The sequence below is a fragment of the Diorhabda sublineata genome, chromosome 2, assembly GCF_026230105.1.
Source record: "Diorhabda sublineata isolate icDioSubl1.1 chromosome 2, icDioSubl1.1, whole genome shotgun sequence".
Lineage (NCBI taxonomy): Eukaryota > Metazoa > Arthropoda > Insecta > Coleoptera > Chrysomelidae > Diorhabda > Diorhabda sublineata.
In genome coordinates this window covers 39,608,895-39,630,965 of record NC_079475.1, presented here as the reverse complement: position 1 = coordinate 39,630,965, position 22,071 = coordinate 39,608,895, and the positions used below count along the sequence as shown (strand labels likewise).

General features: G+C 33.0%; 1 protein-coding gene across 7 annotated transcripts in view; it reads left to right on the top strand.

Annotated features, from left to right (window-relative positions):
* Positions 1-22,071, top strand: part of LOC130452930 (disco-interacting protein 2) — a 266,446-nt gene that overhangs the window by 230,536 nt on the left and 13,839 nt on the right. For 3 of the 7 annotated variants that reach the window (XM_056792467.1, XM_056792465.1, XM_056792464.1), the window contains exons 2-3: positions 7,675-7,749; positions 13,977-14,126. In XM_056792467.1, coding sequence (XP_056648445.1) covers positions 7,675-7,749; positions 13,977-14,126 — 225 coding nt within the window. Of the gene's footprint in view, positions 1-7,674; positions 7,750-13,976; positions 14,127-16,903; positions 17,018-22,071 lie in introns of all 7 variants that reach the window. The other 4 variants (XM_056792468.1, XM_056792466.1, XM_056792470.1 and 1 more) reach the window with 2 other exon arrangements.

Genomic DNA, 22,071 nt, shown 5'->3' with positions numbered 1-22,071 from the left:
AGGGGGCAAAACGATGTTAGATTCGCTTTGGTAGTCGTATATTTTATTCAAAGTATCTCGACGACACCTTTCCTCCCCTACCATTTCAGTTGTAAGACGTTTCCAGGGATGAAACCAAGAAATATCGTTTTCTCGCAATTTCGAATTCTATAATTACATTCTTCGAGACTATCAATTATTGTTAATTACACAGTTTTCCAATAAAATTCGTCCAATATACAGTGAAATTTGACTGGCTGTGAATATTATTTTTATCGAGATTAACACGTTGACTGCCAACTACGAGAAACTCGTCCGGTGTGGCCATTTTTGTACAGCTACGATTAAACTCGGAATATCGATAGATGGCTTCTATCTGTCAAAAAATCAATGCTGGCTAGCATGAACAGAAAATTTATTAAAAAACGAACAAAAATATAATTATAAAAATTTAATAATATAATATAATTAAATCAAATTGTCATTTTAAACGGAATTCTGAACCTTACCGTGACAGTCAACGTGTTAAGGATGATTAAGTTGAAAACTAAAATTTTTAGATTAGGAGAGCCTCAACACGGTTAAAGAGACACCGAAAAATATGTGACTGATCCACAAAGGCGCATTGAAAAGCCTATTTTCAATACTGGCAGAAAGAAAACTGAAGAAGAAGTTTAGTACAATTTTAGTTGGCAGTTTGATGCTCTCTATGTTTAAAAATACTTTTTAATTTTCATCGTTGTTTGAAAGAAAAACCCTTCCAGTTTTTACCAATTACAATAAAAGAGGTTGTGAATATAAAACCAATTAACTTGGAAGCTTATGAAAAATTTCCTAATTACTAAAAGACAATAGAATTTCGACGAGAGTCGTTGTTTTCCAATTACAGAACCAAAAGGATAATGTGGCAATATGCCTAGCATCAGATGTGCCTTTTACAGCACGCCTTGTACGGGGTCCTTCGCAACGATCTGAATCGATATGTATATGGGAAAGTACTGCGACTAGGGTTTTGAAAATTTTCTGAAATTTCGGGTTATACCGGAAGTTGACCCAAACTTCGTTATTTTAAACAGAATGTTATGATTTTTATTGAATTTTTGGAATCTACGCGAAATTTTGTGAAAAAATTGATTTTTTGTCGTTCTATTAAAAAGATTCATTAAAACCTCAGTGTCGATTATGAAACGTCCTCTATGTACATTCTACAACGTCTAATTAAGAAAAAGATTAAAGTAAGTTTTGATAAATTTGTTTTGCTTTACTTTTTATGCATAGCGATCACAAAATTTAAATTATCTGTCATAATTTCGTTCTATTTTGAGTAAATTTGGGAAAAGCCTCGAGAGGGGTATTATAAGTTATTAGCATAACATTTTTTTTTGGGTTCGAAGGTACAAGGTCCTTCACGAGGAGCTGAATCGATATGTATATGGGAAAATACTGCGACTAGGGTTCTGAAAATTTGCTTGTATGTGTTTTCCGAACGGCTCGTTTCAGCTAAAGTAATTTCAGTTTTCTCAAACTTCCGGTTATACCGAAAGTGGACCCAAACTTCGTTATTTTAAACGGAATGCTATGGTTTTCATTAAATTTTTAAAATCTACGCGAAATTTCAATATAACTTTATATAAGGCATCGTACGCCTTAAGTCCATCATTTTTTAATTATTTCACATTTTCGAAATTTTTGGACATATACTAAAAAAATTATATTTCTAAGTTTAAGTGAGTCAGGTCTAATATTTTTGGGATTTGGACAAATAAAACACTTACAGCTTTCAATATCTGTGAAAACCTTGACGAAAATTTATATAGGGTGTTCAGAAAATGATGGCGAATTTCGCTATCTAAACTAAAACTTAATTTTTTCAAATGGCAACCCCCATTTTTCTCTCCACCATTGGATTCTATGCTTTAAATTGAGGGTTTTTGTATAAACTTGAGAAAATTGAAATTTTCGTGGTTTTTGATTATCACCTGCCGATGGCGAAAAACGAATAACAAAAGTTAACGTATCAAAAATTAAATTTGCAACGCTTAAACGTCAAGATGTTTTCATTGTTTGTTTGTTGGTATGTAAGCTTTTTTTGTCGCTCCGACAGTTAAAAACCATGAAGATTTCAGTTTTTTCAAGTTTCTACAAAAGATATATGAATTTACTACTTTAATTTAAAGCGTAGAATCCAATTCTAAACAGAAAAATGGGGGTTGTCATTTGAAAAAATTAAGTTTTTAGATAGCGAAATTCGGCACCATTTTCTAAACACCCTATATAAATTTTCGTCAAGGCTTTCACAGATTTTGAAAGCTGTAAAGTGTTATTTGTCCAAATCCCAAAAATATCAGACCTGACTCACTTAAAATTAGAAATATAATTTTTTTAGTATATGTTCAAAAATTTCGAAAATGTGAAATAATTAAAAAATGATGGACTTAAGGCATACGATGCCTTATATAAAGTTATATTGAAATTTCGCGTAGATTTCAAAAATTTAATGAAAACCATAGCATTCCGTTTAAAATAACGAAGTTTGGGTCCACTTTCGGTATAACCGGAAGTTTGAGAAAACTGAAATTACTTTAGCTGAAACGAGCATTTCGGAAAACACATACAAGCAAATTTTCAGAACCCTAGTCGCAGTACTTTCCCATATCTATATCGATTCAGCTCCTCGTGAAGGACCTTGTATCTTCGAACCCAAAAAAAATGTTATGCTAATAACTTATAATACCCCTCTCGAGGCTTTTCCCAAATTTACTCAAAATAGAACGAAATTATGACAGATAATTCAAATTTTGTGATCGCTATATGTAAAAAGTAAAGCAAAACAAATTTATCAAAACTAACTTTAATCTTATTCTTAATTAGACGTTGTAGAACGTAGATAGAGGACGTTTCATAATCGACACAGAGGTTTTAATGAATTTTTTTAATAGAACGACAAAAAATCAATTTCTTCACAAAGTTTGACGTGATAGTTAGAATAGAAGTGACTAATAAGTCAAAATAAGTGAACAAAGGAGAAATTTGTATTGATTTCTGCACTAAATTAACCGTGCTAAATTTTCAACACCAGGATAAACTTTTTTTGCGTTCAGAAACACTAGTCGACCATAAATATTGATTTTTTTTAATTGTTAAACCAGAAATATGGAAAGTAGCTTCCAAACTTACGAAAATAAACTATTTGTACTTCCGAAAACTGTTATTTTTAAAATATAATAAAATTTGCGTCCGTTCAAAGCTATAAAATGTCAAAATCTTAATCTATTTTTACTAAATTATAGTTTACAAATAGTTGTTCTACTGATATCGACATAATTCAACTTATTTATTCATTACAATTAATACTTTGAGCTGTCTCTGTTCATCATTGTGTCAATAGAGAGTTCCTTTAAATTTAAGCTGGAACACCTGACAAATAATTCACGGGGTTGTCGCAACGTGAAAAGTCCATTATCCTGTCAGTCTCGTTCTCCCTGCGTGTGTCGGAAATCGGTCCGGTCGCGATTTATTCGTCAGTTCTCGAATCCAACATCCTTTACATAAATGATGACTCTAGATTTACTTTAATAGAGCACATTTGAGCTCGATTCAGCAACGTACACTTTCGGAATTGACTAAAATAGAAATTTAACGAATTCAAAGCGAAAAAGAATCACTGAAATAATTAGAAGCGTTATACGAGATTGAATAATTATAAAACGAAATCAATTTTTACTTTATATTCAGTTGTAGTCTGTAAAAATCGTCTTGCATATATCCCTTTAAAAAATTTCGTAACTACGTCTATGTTTTGATTTGATTTTTTGCATTTAACCGATTTTCTCAATGCCGAATCTGCAATTTCACATGGTAATTTAGAAGACTGGAAATTGCAAAAAATCCTGGAGGGCTTTTTTTGATGCGACTCCTTTGTAATTTATGATTGGATTAAAACGAGTTCTATTAATGCCTCCGGGATCAATTCTTCGAATAATCATTTAAGTATCGATTTCTGAAATGGATCAAAAGCATTATTTGCAAGCGAATTTACAAAGAATGATATAAAAACAAAAAGATTTATACGAATAGTTTAGTACGTGATTCAATTTTGTTTTTCATTTTCAACTATCCACTCCCATCCTTTGTAAATCCTTTACTAACCATTTCGATATGGGTGATATGGGTTTTCCACGCCTTATTTCCCTCCTAGTACTAGGATACCAGATAAAACAAGTGTAGAAACAGAAAGATAATACAAATGATGAAACAACAATCATCAATAAGAAAAATGAGAAGAAAACACTCAAATTGACAGTTTTGTCAGAAGAAAAACAGAAGTATCAACAATAATAATAATAATATTAAAACCCTTGATGAACTGAAAAGATTAGCAAGAGACATAAAATAATGAGAACTCAAACCGGTGATGGTAATGCCCCCTGATAAGATTCAACGGACGTACCTACTTTAATTTCAAGCTTAAGGTTACCAGCAGGGACAAAAAGGTTCAAACCAAGGTTAGCTTGTTATTAGATCTATTACATGGATGTATTCAAAAGAAGGATCGTTGGATAGAGCATCAGTATAAAAGCGCAAAAAGAATGAAGGACATATGCCTTTCTTAACCACGACCCAGCGTACAGCACAGAAGCACTAATGGCATTGGCTGTAGAGCTAAAGAAAAAGAAATCTGCTGAGGATCTCTGGATGAACGCTGATAGACAAACTCTTCAGATTAGGCAATGGAAATAGCTTATAGCAGAGGAGAGGTAAATGCTTTGGCTAACGCGAGAGAGACAAAGAGGATTACCATGAAAGTACCCAAGCTATCGGGACTGATAACGACTTGCTGTTATTAAAAATGTATGAGGTTTTATCCAGGTTTAGTTAACTGAAACTGGAATTTCTCGCTACAAGACAATGCCAAACTACACACTGCGAAAGTTACGGGGAATAAGTTCGAAGAACTTACCAGATCCAACGTTTAGACCGTCAGATCCATGGCGAAATTCTTCTACTTACTTTATTCCAATCCAATATCAAAGAATGATTTTACCAAGGTCTCAAAGAGCTTCCTCAACGTTGAGTTGAAACCATAAGTAGGCTATACTTCGAATATAAAGTTTTATCTTGGAAATCGACATAAGTCAAAAGACACCCTCTATTTGATTATTCATTCAACCGAATTATATCCGAAGTTTTCCATTTTCCATGAAGGAGGATTAAAAAAAGAGATTTGAAATTTGTTTAGTAAAAAGATCAATTTTGTTTACCAACTCTGCATCGAACATCAATAATAGCAAAAAGAAGTTACTCCATCACTGTCAAGATTTTTATTATTTTCCAGAGTATCATTCCTTGTCAGGAGCTAAAGTAAAGTTTCAAATCCAGTCGTGATTCGTAATATATACGTCGAACAAATCATGAAAAATTTTTGTTATTCTAACCTTTCTAAGATGAATAACTTGTCGAAAAAGTTGTTTTTCGTATAACAAATATCACAAACAAAACAGGAAAGGATTTTTCAAATACCTTGACTACCAGTAATTCATCTCCGTTTTATTCTTCTTCTTAATCCGAATAGTTTCCTTATTGCAAATTTCTGCAATCAGCGTCCAAATAATTTATGATTTTCAATTATGCAGATTTGATATACCCTACCATAAAAAGCGCAGGCGTATTTATTTTTATTGTTAATTGTTTCCACTCAAGCATACAGCTTTTGCTTATAGTCCGGTCAAACTTTACCGAAAAATTATTCCTACGGATCTGAATTATAGGAAGACCTCGACATCTGATATCTTCATCGATACCATGTTTGCTGTGAAACAGATCAAAAGTCGAACTTTTATCGTAAACGTTGAGTTTCAAATTTGGACTCTAATATTAAGAACTAACAGAAATTGCAAAAAACCGGCAACAGTCTCATACTGCCGACCTAAAAGTAGTATTGGTTTTATCCTGTTTTTTTTTGCAAAAACAAAACTAATACCGCAAGAGTCTTGCATAATTGGTCTTGTTCTTGTGAACCTAAAGCTGTGAACTAGTATTGTCTTGCTTTTTCTACAAAAACAAGACTAAGACCGCAAGAGTCTTGCATGCTCGGTTTTTTACTTACGTAAGTCTTGCCATACAAGCTTTCGGTCTTGCAGAAATCTTGCATTGCTCGGTCTTAGTTATAGTTTTGGTCTTATGAACCTAAAGCTGAACTTAGTCTTGTCTCGCCTTTTCAAAAAGAACAATACTATGACCGCAAGAGTCTTGCATGCTCGGTTTTTTACTTACGTAAGTCTTGCCATACAAGCTTTCGGTCTTGCAGAAATCTTGCATTGCTCGGTCTTAGTTATAGTTTTGGTCTTATGAACCTAAAGCTGAACTTAGTCTTGTCTTGCCTTTTCAAAAAGAACAATACTATGACCGCAAGAGTCTTGCATGCTCGGTTTTGGACTTGCGTAAGTCTTGCCATACAAGCTGTTGTTCTTGCGAAAATCTTGTACTGCCAGGTCTTAGTTGTAGCCTTGGTCTTTTGAACCTAAAATTGGACTTGGTCTTGTCTTGCCTTTTCAACAAGAACAATACTAAGATCGCAAGAGTCTTGCCATACAGCTCTTGATCTTGTAGAAATCTTGCATTGCTAGGTCTTGGTTACAGTCTTGGTCTTGTGAATCTAAAGCTCGACTTAGTCTTGTCTTGCTTTTTCTACAACTACAAGACTAAGCTCGCAAAAGTCGGTTTTGGTTTTAAGTGAATGTTGCAATACTAACTTATGGTCTTGCATAAATTTTGTACTGCTCTTGGTATTGGTCTTGTGGACCAAAAGCTGGTCTTAGTCTTTCTTTTTCTGCAAGAACAAGACTGAGACGAATCTAGCTGATTTTTCTACTGATAACTACATGAAATACAGAAAATCTAATTAGCAATCAAAGAAGAGAAAATATAATTTGCTTTTTGGAAACATCAATCGTTTTGTGTTTTACAAGGGTTGTCTGTGAAGTTTCAATTAAAGTCAACTTGAAGATCAGTGTTTTAAAATCGAATAACTGGGTCGATGTGAAGATTTTTTGAAAATGAAGTATCGAGCTCATATTGAATGTTGGTTTCGCAAGTGAAAGAGGAGCTGGACACTATGTACAGAGACTCTGTATCATTATTTTTCGGGCTCATTGACGCCCAGCCTTTGTGACGGTGAAAAACTATGACAACCAACCATATCATCGAAAACGTTCACCAAATGGTACTTGAAGATCATCGTTTTAAGGTTAGAAGATAGAAGAGGCAAGAATTATGAATTCGAAAACTTTACCGATTTTGGCAAACCGAAAGCAAATTGGAATGAACGTTTCCTAGGGGCTGGGAAAGTTGTTTAAGCTCCGAAAAAGGCAAAGACGGTGATTGCATTTCGAATTGATTGGCCTTCCAACGTCTTTACCAGATTTGACCCCCAGCGACTATTTCCTATTTCCTAACCTTAAAATTCTATTTGTAATTGATTATGGACAGACTTGTTTCGTATAAGAATCAAAATAAATAATACTGATGCATCTATTTAACCAGATAAAATAATTCCTCCGTTGTAATAACATTTTTATTTCATCCATATTTGATTAAAAAAGTTCCACGTCATCGCCATTTGCGCTGACACCTGGAAATGCAGAACTTTTAATTTGTTAAACCAACAGGAGTCTAAATGATTATTTTTATTTTCAGGTGACATCACACAAAAAGGATATGAAAAGAAACGAACCAGACTACTTACCCCTTACATTCCAAAACATAACCCAAGTAAGTTTTTCTTTGCGCTTTTCCTTCTCTCGGGAAAATTTAATGGTTGAATTAAACTTGGAGAATTCTCTCTTTTATTCTGAGAAAATATTTCTGAAATGTATTACCGATACCAAGGAATGGTTTATTTTTTTAACAAGGGTAGAATAGTATTCGAAAAACGTGCTTCTTATCAAGATCTATAGAATAGATGTTTGCATTTCAATTTAACATTGTTGAACCATTCAATTCCAAAAAAGTATTGCATTAGACAGTTATTTTGGTATTATTTACGAAGGGTAGGATGTAAAAATAAAGTTCATGGATCAAAAACTACGGTAAGGGCTTTCGTCCACGGTGCGATTCGAAATCGGCTGACGGATATAAATACGCACACTCTAGAATAATTGAGCTAACATGTCGGGACTTGTACATGCGGGAGGGAGATTTGTCCCTTTGAACGCATTTTGCGGGGAGTTGCCAACGTATTTAGTTAATGATTGCAGCTTGAAATCTCAAAATTCACACGAGAATCTCGCGAGAAATACACTAGGTTCTCATTTTGTTCTCTGTTTTTTCTTCTTCTCTTTCTCCATGACAATTTGATTGTTGCTATTCGTAATAGTTTCTCAAATAACTGACCTTTGTTGTTTTTATGATTTTTGGGAGTTCTAGATCCCCATTCAGCTATCTGGGTACCTCTTCTTCATTACTGTTACGTGCATTCCACGAGATCTTTGAGGATTGCCTCTCCTGTAGCATCACATCTCGAACGGTTCTATTTTATTCATGATGTCAGCTTTGAGCGTCCATGTCCAAACATGTATTAACTCGCATGTTTCTTGCCTATTAGATCATTTATGTTCGGTTAGGTTAGGTCAATATCCACGATCCGTGGAAGATTATTAGTACCTTGCAGCTCTTTCTGAAGGTTGTTGATCGAAACCGTTTGAATATGAGAATTTTTTTTCTGGTGGATGGATTTGGTGATGAATCATGAAATTTATTTGCTAAATGTTAACTCTAACGCACAACTAAGTAAGAATAAAGTCTACTGAAGACAATAATAAAGCGCCAGTATGTTTTGAGAATTATTACGGTGGATTAAGTGTCAAAGTGTCAATACATTTCTAATGGTTAACATAATTATATGAAAAGGCAAGAATTCGAATAAAATTTGAGCTGGTTTCGACGATGAATCGATGAATACTTGTTCTTTGTCTTCACTTTTCTTTTTAACATTAAAATACGCGCAATTGCGCAGCAGTTTATTCTGCTCCATCATCATCATCATCATCAAAGAAGCTCTCGCCTAGGTTTTCGATCGTGAATGTTGAGAACCTTTACGTAGATAAGAACAAACCTTCACATTTCCTTATTTCAAGAAATTTAGATTCGAACATTCACACGTCATAGAGTATAGTTGATAACCTCTTGACATACTGTATATTAAATGAATCTGTTTATTGCAACCCTTGAATACTTGATAGCTGACTACGACCCTTATTCTAAACATAATCTATATAATAAATATTTTGTTTTCAACTTAAGAATTTCGAGAATTCTCCACATCGTTTTCGAATTATTGAAAACCTATATCTAAATAAAAAAAATAAAGATCACGTTTTACATTTTTATAAATAAATTTCTGGCTGATTATCTTCTACATTAACAATTGTTTTTTCTTTACGTCTTGTTTATTTTAGTAAGACTAAAAAAATAGGTACTTGTACGTATTATTTTCTATCTCACTTATATACATATTGCATTCCATTCTGATTAACCCGGATTTGACAATTTGAAATAATAACATACGAGGGTTGTCTGAAGAGTATCCGAATTCAACCTGAAGATGACAGCATTTTCTGTTTGACAATCGTATAAGTGAGCCCTTGTGAAAATATGTCTGAAAATGGAGAAAACTGAGTGTTGAGCCGTTATTAAATATTTGTTTGTGAAAAGCACATGAAAGAGGACAGTCTGCACAATCATTTACGACCGTACATTGACCACCCACCATATTAACGAGATCTGTCTCTTAGTGACTTTTTCCCTTTTCCTAACCTTAAAATTTGGATGATAAAGACGGTTACGGAGATTACTAAAAGTATAGACTTGAAAGGAGATTACACCGAAAAATATAAACGTCTTGTTTCTTCTATAGCACGGAATTTGTCAGACAACCCTCGTATTAAAGAGGTGGAAGAGGTATAGTAAGTATACGTATTACAAAAGCTTCTCTGTATGCATATTTGAAAAGAAGTTGATTTATATTTGCTAGATTATGAAGTAAATAATAAATTTGTGAAAAGCTAGATCACGTAAATTATTAACAAAATTTCAAATGGGTGGTGGAAAAATATTCGAAATACGATTATTACAACAGTTTTTTATATGTTTTTATTCATGTTTCTCTACAATAATCCTTTACGATACGCAAATCCAGATATAATTGCTAGGATTGTTAAGAAAAATATAATATAGACAAAAATAACTAGAGCTTATCAAATCTTTACCTTGAGATAAGCTTGAATCAGTTCTATTGGATCTATTGTGATAATTTGATTATTTCGGAGATTCCTTACCCGGCATGACCAAAATAAAAGCTGAGCTAGATTCTACTCTGGGTGAGACTGCTCCTTCGTTATCAACCAATATATTGGGTAGCAGAGTTTAAACGAGACGAAGACCATCATCGCTGAGTTCGACCAAATGAGGTGACGACTCAAGAAGTGTTGAAGGAAATCCACAAAGCGGTACTGGATGATCGATGACTGAAAGTGCGCGAGCCAACAGATATAGTAGAACTGTTCGTTAAAACTAGCGACTGGTGTGAAAAACGGATTATTTCTGCCAAATAAAGAGATCTCAGGATATTCTCAACATAATGCCAGAGGTAGATTTGTACCAAACGATCTGATGTTTCTCAAATGTAGAAGTTATAACGTACTAAATTCATAAAACGCATAATTACTGTTGACGAAACTTGGACATATGAATATAATATGTCTAGCAACTCAGCAAATAACGCTTCAAAATTAGCCAAAACCACATAGATCGAAAATCAAGGTGTTGCTCGTTGTTTTCTTCGATTGCCGTGGTGTGGTTCGGTACTAATTCATGCCAATGGGTCAAACAATAAATGAAGAGTACTACTTGGCCGTTTTGAGCCATCTATACCTTATAATGTAACTTCTTTCACTTTTCCAAATGGAACGAAAGTATTGGGGGTATAAAGATTTGACAGTCCTGGTTAGATTCGATCGTCTGGTGTATCTAGTTTCTCGAAAAAAGTGTATTACAAAATGACATTTAAGAAAAAAGAACTTAGAAATATCTACAGAAATTGAAGATATATCAAAAAAAATAAAGTATGATCATATTCAGAATACATGTATAACAAAAATCACCTGTTGCTTAGCTTTTAAACATAAAATCAAATTGCTTAACTAACATCGAACGATCCGAGACGGTAAAGAATATATCGCCGTTCCCGAAGTATAGTGACCTAAATCTAAAAACTTTCATTTTCCAAGGATTAGGATTAAATCGCCCTAATTCCAACCCCTAATGCGGATATCTCATTGTTTATCTATAAATTGTCCCTTGTTCTAAAAACAGAGTTTGTTCTTTTAGCGATTTTTTTAAAATTTTGCCTTTGAATAAATAAAAAAGAAGGAGAGTCGAATTTTAAGAGCTATTATATTAAATCATATATTTAAATGGTGTCGATCCCGGTTTTTGTCATAAATTACATTTGAGCAACTGTGGCAGGAAACACATCTAACGAGTGATGTTTTGCTGGTATCTTTTTGGCAACACTGCTTTTGACAGATCACGCGTGAATCGTGTCTTGTGTTGTTGTCAAACTTATTCAGTTTGGTCTATAATTTGATCATGAATTGACTGATGGCCGTGAAATGTCGATTGGGCAATTGGGCTTCTCTTACACCACTACGTGGAAAATTTTGCGTAAGGATTTAGGTGTAAAACCTTGATAAGATACAGCTGGTGCAAGAATTGAAGCCACACGATCTCCCACAACGTCTAACATTTGGTGAATGGACGTTGGCAAAGTTGGAGGAAGATCCAGTTTTTTATCGTGAAACGAAGCTCATTTCTGGTTGAATGGATACGTCAACAAGCAAAATCGCCGCATTTGGAGTGAAGACCAGCCAGAAACATTGGAAGAGCTACTAATGCAGCCCGAAAAAGTCACTGTTTGGTGTCGATTATGGACCGGTGGCATTATCTTCAAAAGCGACGATGGTAGGAACGTTACTGTGACTGGCGAGCGGTACCATGTGATGTTTGACGATTTTTTTTGTCCATAATGGAAGAATTGGACATGTGGTTTCAATAAGACGGTGCCATATGCCACACGACACGCGAAACAAGGGCCAAATGGAGAGCCGCCTTCGGTGAACAGTTCATCTCAAGTTTGGGACCCGTCAATTGGCCGCAAAGATCGTGTGATTTAACGCCTTTGGACTATTTCCTGTGGGACCGTGTTAAGGCCAATGTCTATAGGGATAAACCAGCACTGAAAGCCAATATTGAAGAGTTTATTCGTAAAATACCGGCCGATATGTTGGAGAGAGTGTGCCAAAATTGGACCTTGCGCATGGGCTATCTAAATCGGAGCCACGGCCAATATTTGCATGAAATCGTCTTCAAACGCTAAATTATAATCATATTTCTATCGATTCCAATAAAGTTTTCATCAATTTTTCCAAATTTTTTGCGATTTTTTCAAAATCTAATCTTATATCTCATAAAAAATCACTGATTTCTATCACGTCATTTTTAGGGCCATTCTACACGGGCGTTTTACCGTTCGCGTGTGAATGCGTTAGTTGGTGTCTCTGCTTTTCTAACGCAGGAGGTCGCGGTTTTGTCGCTAGTGTAGAATGGACCTTAAGTGCAATTTTTCATGTTTAATTGATCAAAGTAAAAACAATTGATATTTAAACCATGTCGCAATAATCCTGTAGCGGATGTGTCTATAAACTTATTTCCATTTGTCACATTTTTACAGTTACGTCATTGTTTTCCGGAACAGCGATATATAAACAAAATTTTTTTCTCGGTAACAATATACAGAGCCGGCCCAAGGCGGCTGCTATGTGTGCGATACGTCAAAAAAACAAAATATAATAAAAACAGTTTCCCAGGACGTTTCGTCTGTGTCGCGTCGGTGCCTCGGGCTGTCACGGGTGCGCACGTCTACTAACTGTCAGGTGTCTGCATATCTTTAGATAATAAACACATTTTGGGATGCTAACTCTAGATATTTAACGTGATGTATCTAATACAAATGTATGCTTGTACTTTTGATGCAATTAAAATGATTTACCTGTCAAATCAATGATTAAACTACAAGAATTTATTAATGCTATTTCAGTATATCGCATCTATTTTAGCTTAACAAAATCAGGTACAATATACGAGGGTGCTTCAAAATCAGAATTGTGCTAATCATTAAGTTCCAGAGCTGCAAGCTTTTTAGAGTTTTTTTAGATAGTCTCCGTCACTTTTACGACCCCTTCGAATACCTTTTTCGTAAAAATCGTCACGTAACCATTGGCTCACGAAGTATTCTACCTTGTAAATCTTTTAATGGACCAAATAAATAATAGTCGCATGGTGACAAATCGGGACTATAAGAAGCGTTTCCTAAACCAATTCATTCAACGATTCCATCGCGTCATTTTGATATGTAGATAGGTTTTACAGTAGTTTTTAGGAGGTTGCGTGTTCACTGTTCGTTGTTCAGACCTCTCATGCCTTTTTCCCCGACAGTGTAGTTTTCGCTTCAACTGGCGTGCCTTCTCCTTTCTTCCTCCACTCCATAGACGAGGATTTACTCTTTGAAATGAAGTGATGTACCCAATTTGCCCGCTACGGGAGACGCGTGTGATATCCGCTCAAAATCAGAAATCTTGGTACCCATCTGACTAAAATTTTCTCGATACTACCAATGCTGATGCCCAATTCTCCAATTATATCAACAAACGTACATCCTTCTTATTCATGACTATAAGTGCACTTATAAACGAGATTACGCCGTCCCAGCTGTTCGTAAATTACCAGAATTTCATCCACTCTTACGACACTAAATTTTTCGCGCGTCGCACACGTACCATTTGCTATCAGGCCGGCCTTGACAACATACCATGTGTTCCTACCATTCACCCTCTTAGCTCGTTCATCTTGCTTACCGACATTTTATTTGGTGCTACATTCAGCTGGTAGCGGTAGCGGCGGTGATAACAGCGGCGGTGGAAACAGCGGTGATGGTAGCGGTGGTGGTGGTCTTGCGGGAAATGGGAAACAACATCACACCCGACGACGTACTCAACGTAGAGTCACGCACAACGAAAAACGTTACCATTCAGGTGCGGGAAATAGTTCACGGATACGTGAAAAAAATATCGTAAATGATCTATTCATTCGGTTCCTTTAGGCTTTTCTATATTCATTCAAAATAATTAGTACTGAACGTATCTTACTATCGCTACATTAACGCTCACACCAATGATCACTGAAGATGATAATTTGGTTAATCGAAACGCTCGTCAGACCGTGGAATCTTAAAGATTGATGTAGTGGTAGTTAAACTGCGTTCGAGACACTCTAATTTAAAAATAAATCTAATTGAAATAGTTATTATTCATAAAAGTGTTGAAATAAATGTTTTGGTTACTAAATAATATTCAAATTTCATATTGTATGATTCACAACTAAAACATTTTTAGTTCTCCTTGTATATTAGATGACGCAATCGTCTTATGTGGAAAAAAGTGAAGGTTACGATATTTTATAGTTATTGCTTTTTTTTATTAGGTAAATATTTCTCCTAAATGTGCTTCGTTTGGATTTTCGATAAATCTAATTAAAAGTTCTGCAAGACCTTTACGTATAAAAACTGTCAAACATATAACCTCAAATATTTATAAAAACAAAACTTTCGAAAAAGTTTTATTATTCTTTCAAATAATTTGAAATAAACTTATATGGTAGACGATGTTTCAACTATATAATTCCGAGAATTTGGAATCTTCAACGGCACGGGATTGTAGCGTGAACCAATTTTGAGTAAATCTTTCCACACGAACTACGCCATTACATGTAACGAAGTTCTATTTCGCGTGAATGGAACTATAACTAGAGAACCGACAAATATACTGCATGATGGGATAATTCACGTGATTACGGTTATTTTTCGCATTAACCCGAAAAATATATACAATCTACAAAGTTTATTTTGAGTTATTGTAAACGTGTGTCCAATTTAAAAACATACAAAACAACGTACATATTTCTATCTATAACACACTCTAAATTCAATACAAATATCTAGTGTAACGAATCGAGCCTATTTTGCATTTTATACTGACGAGTTTTTTGTTTTCGAACATATTGTGTTGTTTACTATCATATGTTTATAGTCCAGTCGAATTTACTTGAAAAACGATCATTTTCAAAGAAAATTAATATTCGGATGCCACATGTGGATTTTATTCAAATATTTTTAGTATTTTGACTTTATTTAAAAATTACGTACATATTATACAGGGTAAAAATTGTTCGCATGTAATTAAGCAAGACAATCTATTATTAATTGTCAAATTTCTATATCCTAAAGTTTCTATTGTTTTTGTCAAAAACATTTTTTGGGTAGGGAAAAAAACCCATAACGTTGGTCCATAGCATACGGCCTGCGGACCGGGAGACATTTTGAAAATCTCATTATTGCCCACTCCTGGACTAAAGGGTTTTTCTTATATTGCAAAAAAACTAATGGGCGGATGATCTTTGTTGGATGATTTTATATCCTTTAGACAGTCATATAAAGAATTCCCTCAAAATTATGACCTTCATTTTCCACAGTAGTAGCATATATTACTTTGAAAATAATCTAATTTGACTGGGCTATTGAATGGAATACATACTTTCATGTATTGAAATGTAGACAACCATCATTACACGGCACACTATTACAGATGTATGTAAAAGTCAATCTTACGTTTTAAAATAATATCTATATTAATAATATATTAAATTCAGTAAGAAATATTTCCAAATAAAAACAAAACGTAATACAATAATGAAAACATCAACGTTTTTTTATTAATTAAAATTTCAACTTGACTAATGTAATGTTGGTTGCGTGTATTTTAATGAGAAACGTGTATTTCTATACCTATACAGTGGAAAAAAAATTACACACAAGATAGAAAAAAATTTTAATATTCATTAATATTTAATTTACACATATCTCTACAGGTGTTACTAAAAAACTACGAACGTTGTTAGGTTGGTGACTCATTTAGTGTTTGCATTTTAAGCATTGTACGAAATATCGCAGTTCACTGACACTTGCACAGAACTGTCCGATGCTTGTACTGAAAATCTATTTTTGGAAGGCACTTTGTATTTCAAAGTGTCCAGCAAATAACGTCAAAAGTATAATATCTCGACCCATTTTATTTATTAACGTACAGCGATAATAAATAATAAAATTTATTTGTACGACGTCATTTTATTTTTAAGTGTCTTGCGGAAACTGATCAATAGACAAAATTGGACACAGTGTTGCCAAATTGATTAATTAGATTTGAGAAGTATTTAGATAGAATGAAAAATAAAATTCATACACTATAAAAACTATACTTTTCAATTAAACAAAAACTACCAAATGTTACATTTAAGAGAAAAATTTACTTAATATCCTCGTCATGAATATTATTGTATGAAAAGTATGTTTATTTGGTTCTCGGCCGCATGTTGTGTTTTCGTCTTGTGGAATGAATGATATTGTATCTTGAGATCAGCATGTAGCTTATTTAACATATTATTTCTTTAAAAACGTGATCGAGGTTTTATTTAATTAGTACGATAAATGGAAATGAAATAATATCTAGAAATTAATAATTTCAAAAAGAGTATAACATCAAAATACCGAGTATTTCAATGAAAATGATGCCAAAATAGGAATAATCCGTCAAAAATCATATAAAGGGGGACGTTTTTTTACTCTAAAGTACTAAGTATATTGATAGAGGGGAAAAGAAGGAAAAAACGTCTCCGTTTACATTGACAGATTATTTGTGGGTTTATTTGAGTCCTTTATGTCGTTCGCATGTGGATCAGTATTGTTTTGCATGTATAGATGTGGTTGAAGAAAATCAAAAGAAGGATTCCGTCAGCGGGGTTAGTCCTGCAAGCCGCGCCACGCGTAGGGGAAATCGAAGACTTACACGTAATGAAAGCAGGTATCATTCAGGTAAGATAACAAAAATATACAGGTACAGAACTGCGTCTAATACAGTTAATTAATTAGATTAAATCTGAAATTTTCACACTTTTATATATACAGATTGTCCTTTTAACAATTCATTATAGTTTCCATTATGTATAATATGACTAGCTGGTAAAAAAAAACATTTTCCGCATTTAAACGATAATAATATTTTTTATAAAAGGAAAAAGTTATTTTTTTTTTTAGATATTGTGTCAGTTCTTACCTGTTTATTGGTTTTTTCGAACTCATCAGACATTATGCTTCCGCTTTTCCATTTCATTATTACTAATTTGATATAAAGTATTTATTGAACATGGTAATTTCTTAATAAATCAACTCACCTCCAATTAATCGTTAAATTTAAATTAAAGTACATTAGAATCGAAATCAAACAGTATTCAGACAAGACAGAGAAGTATTCTTATTTCTGAGATACTTTTGTACGTTTTTTGTTGCTAAATCGTCGTGATTACGATGGTTTTTGATAATTATTGACATAATTTTATTACAAAATATCCATCTGAAAAACTTACAGAGGGTGTCTTATCAGTAATGTCGATTTACATGTGACCAGTCTCTAATTTTATGAAGAGTACAACTACTTAACTTTCTTTCGATCAATCTTTCTTTGTATGTTCTTCTAAATAGATGGATTGCGATAAATATGTCAGTTAATGAGTGGACGGCACTTGGCTTAATCATATAAATAGTGGCGACTTGAAGATAGCTCGGGGTCGTCCACCTGCGAAGATTATTGAAGGTACATGTGAAGCAGTACAAAAGCAAAATTATCGGACTCTCTTGAACCTTCTAAAGCTACTATATAACACCATTAAAAATCTTTAGGTGAGATCATAAAAGTTATCGAACAATTAACTGACAATCAAACAACACGAACATTAAAAATCAGTGGTTAGAAAAATTACAATTATCAGAAGTAGATTCGAGCGGAAATCATACCAGATGTGCGATCTATCAATGCCAAGGTGTTCAGTGGATAGATGATGAATATCTATCGGAGAAAAATCAAAGATTAGTTAACAGAAAGCTTTAAACCGTAGGTAAAAATAAAACTTTGGTAAATCGAACTAAATTTAAGGAAAATATTTATTATTCATAACTAATATGACTCTCGGATTATTTACGAACCAATTGGGTTGTTAAAACTATCGTCTTAAGGGCATAATCATTTACTTATTAACTTTCATACATGAATAACTTTAAACAAACAGGTTTACCACGTTTATAATTATAGAATATGATCGATCGAAAAATTTGAATCTAAAGGAGATGTTTAAAATGCTGTGCGACAATTTTTTGCATCTAAGCACAAAGAATGTCTTAAAAAGCTTGCTGAAGGTTAGGTTAAAACCATAAAATTCGAATATTAGGGTTTCTTTTTGTATGATTATTTAATAAACAAAGTGGACATTATTTATAAGACACGCTCTATAATAAAGTAAACTAATAATGGTTATGCTGACAAGATTTAATGTTGTGTTCCGTATATATACGAAGTAAAATAAACAGATTAGAGAAGCCGTACTTAACTTTGGTAATTAAACACTTTCACGGTCACCTGGTTTTTTTAGCTCTAGAAAATCGAAAAATGGATGGATTTTAATGATCTTGGTCTCAAAATGTTCCATTTTACGGCGGATTTATAAAAAAAATTAGTAGAAATAGCTGGAATGAAAATTTCTCATAGTTTTACTGTTTTAAATCGTAAAAAAAACGGTTTTGCAAAATAATCCTTTTCAAAAAATTATGGTAATTATACACTTTCGCGATCACCTGGTTTTTTGGTTAGGTTAGGTTAGGTTAGGTTAGGTTGGCTCTAGAAAATCGAAAAATGGATGGATTTTAATGATCTTGATCTCAAAATGTTCCATTTTACGGCGGATTTATAAAAAAAATTAGTAGAAATAGTTGGAATGAAAATTTCTCATAGTTTTACTGTTTTAAATCGTAAAAAAAACGGTTTTGCAAAATAATCCTTTTCAAAAAATTATGGTAATTATACACTTTCGCGATCACCTGGTTTTTTGGTTAGGTTAGGTTAGGTTAGGTTAGGTTGGCTCTAGAAAATCGAAAAATGGATGGATTTTAATGATCTTGATCTCAAAATGTTCCATTTTACGGCGGATTTATAAAAAAAATTAGTAGAAATAGTTGGAATGAAAATTTCTCATAGTTTTACTGTTTTAAATCGTAAAAAAAACGGTTTTGCAAAATAATCCTTTTCAAAAAATTATGGTAATTATACACTTTCGCGATCACCTGGTTATTTGGTTAGGTTAGGTTAGGTTAGGTTAGGTTGGCTCTAGAAAATCGAAAAATGGATGGATTTTAATGATCTTGGTCTCAAAATGTTCCATTTTACGGCGGATTTATAAAAAAAATTAGTAGAAATAGCTGGAATGAAAATTTCTCATAGTTTTACTGTTTTAAATCGTAAAAAAAACGGTTTTGCAAAATAATCCTTTTCAAAAAATTATGGTAATTATACACTTTCGCGATCACCTGGTTTTTTGGTTAGGTTAGGTTAGGTTAGGTTAGGTTGGCTCTAGAAAATCGAAAAATGGATGGATTTTAATGATATTGGTCTCAAAATGTTCCATTTTACGGCGGATTTATAAAAAAAATTAGTAGAAATAGCTGGAATGAAAATTTCTCATAGTTTTACTGTTTTAAATCGTAAAAAAAACGGTTTTGCAAAATAATCCTTTTCAAAAAATTATGGTAATTATACACTTTCGCGGTCACCTGGTTTTTTGGTTAGGTTAGGTTAGGTTAGGTTAGGTTGGCTCTAGAAAATCGAAAAATGGATGGATTTTAATGATCTTGATCTCAAAATGTTCCATTTTACGGCGGATTTATAAAAAAAATTAGTAGAAATAGCTGGAATGAAAATTTCTCATAGTTTTACTGTTTTAAATCGCAAAAAAAAACGGTTTTGCAAAATAATCCTTTTCAAAAAATTATGGTAATTATACACTTTCGCGATCACCTGGTTTTTTGGTTAGGTTAGGTTAGGTTAGGTTAATTTAGGTTAGGTTAGGTTGGCTTTAGAAAATCGAAAAATGGATGGATTTTAATGATCTTGGTCTCAAAATGTTCCATTTTACGGCGGATATATAAAAAAATACGAATTATTTATTAATTAAAAAAAATAAATATTTTTTACAGTTTCATGACTTTAAATGCAAAAAAAATGACTTTCTACATATAATCCTTCGTAACTGTTTCTGACGTCGTGGAATCAAGTTCGTATATTTTTTTTCGCAATTTACATAAAAAAATGAATATTTTGAAAAAAAAAGTTTTTCTACTATTTAAGGTTTAAAACTATTAAAAACCGCAAATTCAGCCACTACCCCCGTGTTTAAAATCCATCCATTTTTCGATTTTCTAGAGCCAACCTAACCTAACCTAACCAAAAAACCAGGTGACCGCGAAAGTGTATAATTACCATAATTTTTTGTAAAGGATTATTTTGCAAAACCGTTTTTTTTTACGATTTAAATCAGTAAAACTATGAGAAATTTTCATTCCAGCTATTTCTACTAATTTTTTTTATAAATCCGCCGTAAAATGGAATATTTTGAGACCAAGATCATTAAAATCCATCCATTTTTCGACTTTCTAGAGCCAAAAAACCAGGTGACCGTGAAAGTGTATAATTACCTTAACTTTTTTTATAGTCCAGGAACCTCACACAAAAACCATTAGAAATGATTTTTGGTATACGAACAGTTTTTGAAAAGGCTACTCGTCATTCTAGTCCCAAGACTTTTTCATAATATGTGTCTAAAAACGTGCGATAAGAAAATTTTCATTCAACTTTTTAACACTTTCCGAAAAGAACTGACAAAGCTATTTTCAGAATCGGGGAGCGGATTCACAAATACCAATTGTGTATAAACGGCAAATCAACAACAATTATTTAAAGAATCTGATTTCAGTCCACTCAAATCATGAATTCAGATGGTGATAGCCCAATTAACTTGAGCATGCGCGTCACAACTCTCGCACCAGGGATCCGTTACTAAAAAACAATACTTCAAAGCCACGTATCTCAAAATGGGGCTATTTTTTTTTTCGAAAAAGTACTGTTCAAAAACTGCTTGTGGGACAAAAATCATTGTTTTAAATTTCAGGTTTTAGTCAAATTTTTGACTACAACGCCTGGACTATTAAAGGCTTATTTTTATCGCGTTTTTTTTTACGTTTTCATTCAAGTTCGACCTATAAATATAAATTTAGGAAAAACTTCACTGAGAAAAAACAAAAATGATGAATAAATTTTATTTTATTCATCACATTAGTGTGTAAAATTTATTATACAGTATTATATATAATATTTATAAAAAATAGAATTCGAAAATTTTCCCAAGTCGTTATTTTCACTCTAATTCACTCTCAATCTAAAAATTTTCATCGTTTATGAACTGTCAAAGTTTATAGTCTATTTGAAATTCGAAAACTTTAAGTTTAAGTGCTGATTTTTAGTTTTACTTTCCCACTTTAGTTTCGGCTCACCGAAGTTTCCGAGTAAAATAAGTTTGGATTTACTTTGAATGCTAAAACTTCATCTACAGCCGTTGTAAATATTTTACTTTTTGATCATCTTCAAATCTTTTATTAATAATCAACTTTTACGTGAAATAATTTCTAATTGAAATTTTTCGTTATTCGTTGAGAAATCGATGTTTTAAAAATCATCCTGTATATCAAACATTAGAGAAATCTTGACGGTAAGATATCTAAAGTGACCATTACAGTGGTTTATCGACGTTTTTATCAACAAAGTTTAACCAATACCCACCCTTATCTAAAACTGTGTTTACACGATAATGAATTTTTCAATTCGACCAGTGGGAATTCGATATCTCTCCGAACGAAACGAATAATCACTATCTCCAAATTTGTAGGTAAATCCTAGCTTCCTCTTGCAATTAATATGCCGAGCACTTAGTAGAACGGTAGTAGAAAGCAAGTCTGAATTTTATTTATTTTTTTTTTTTATAATGTAC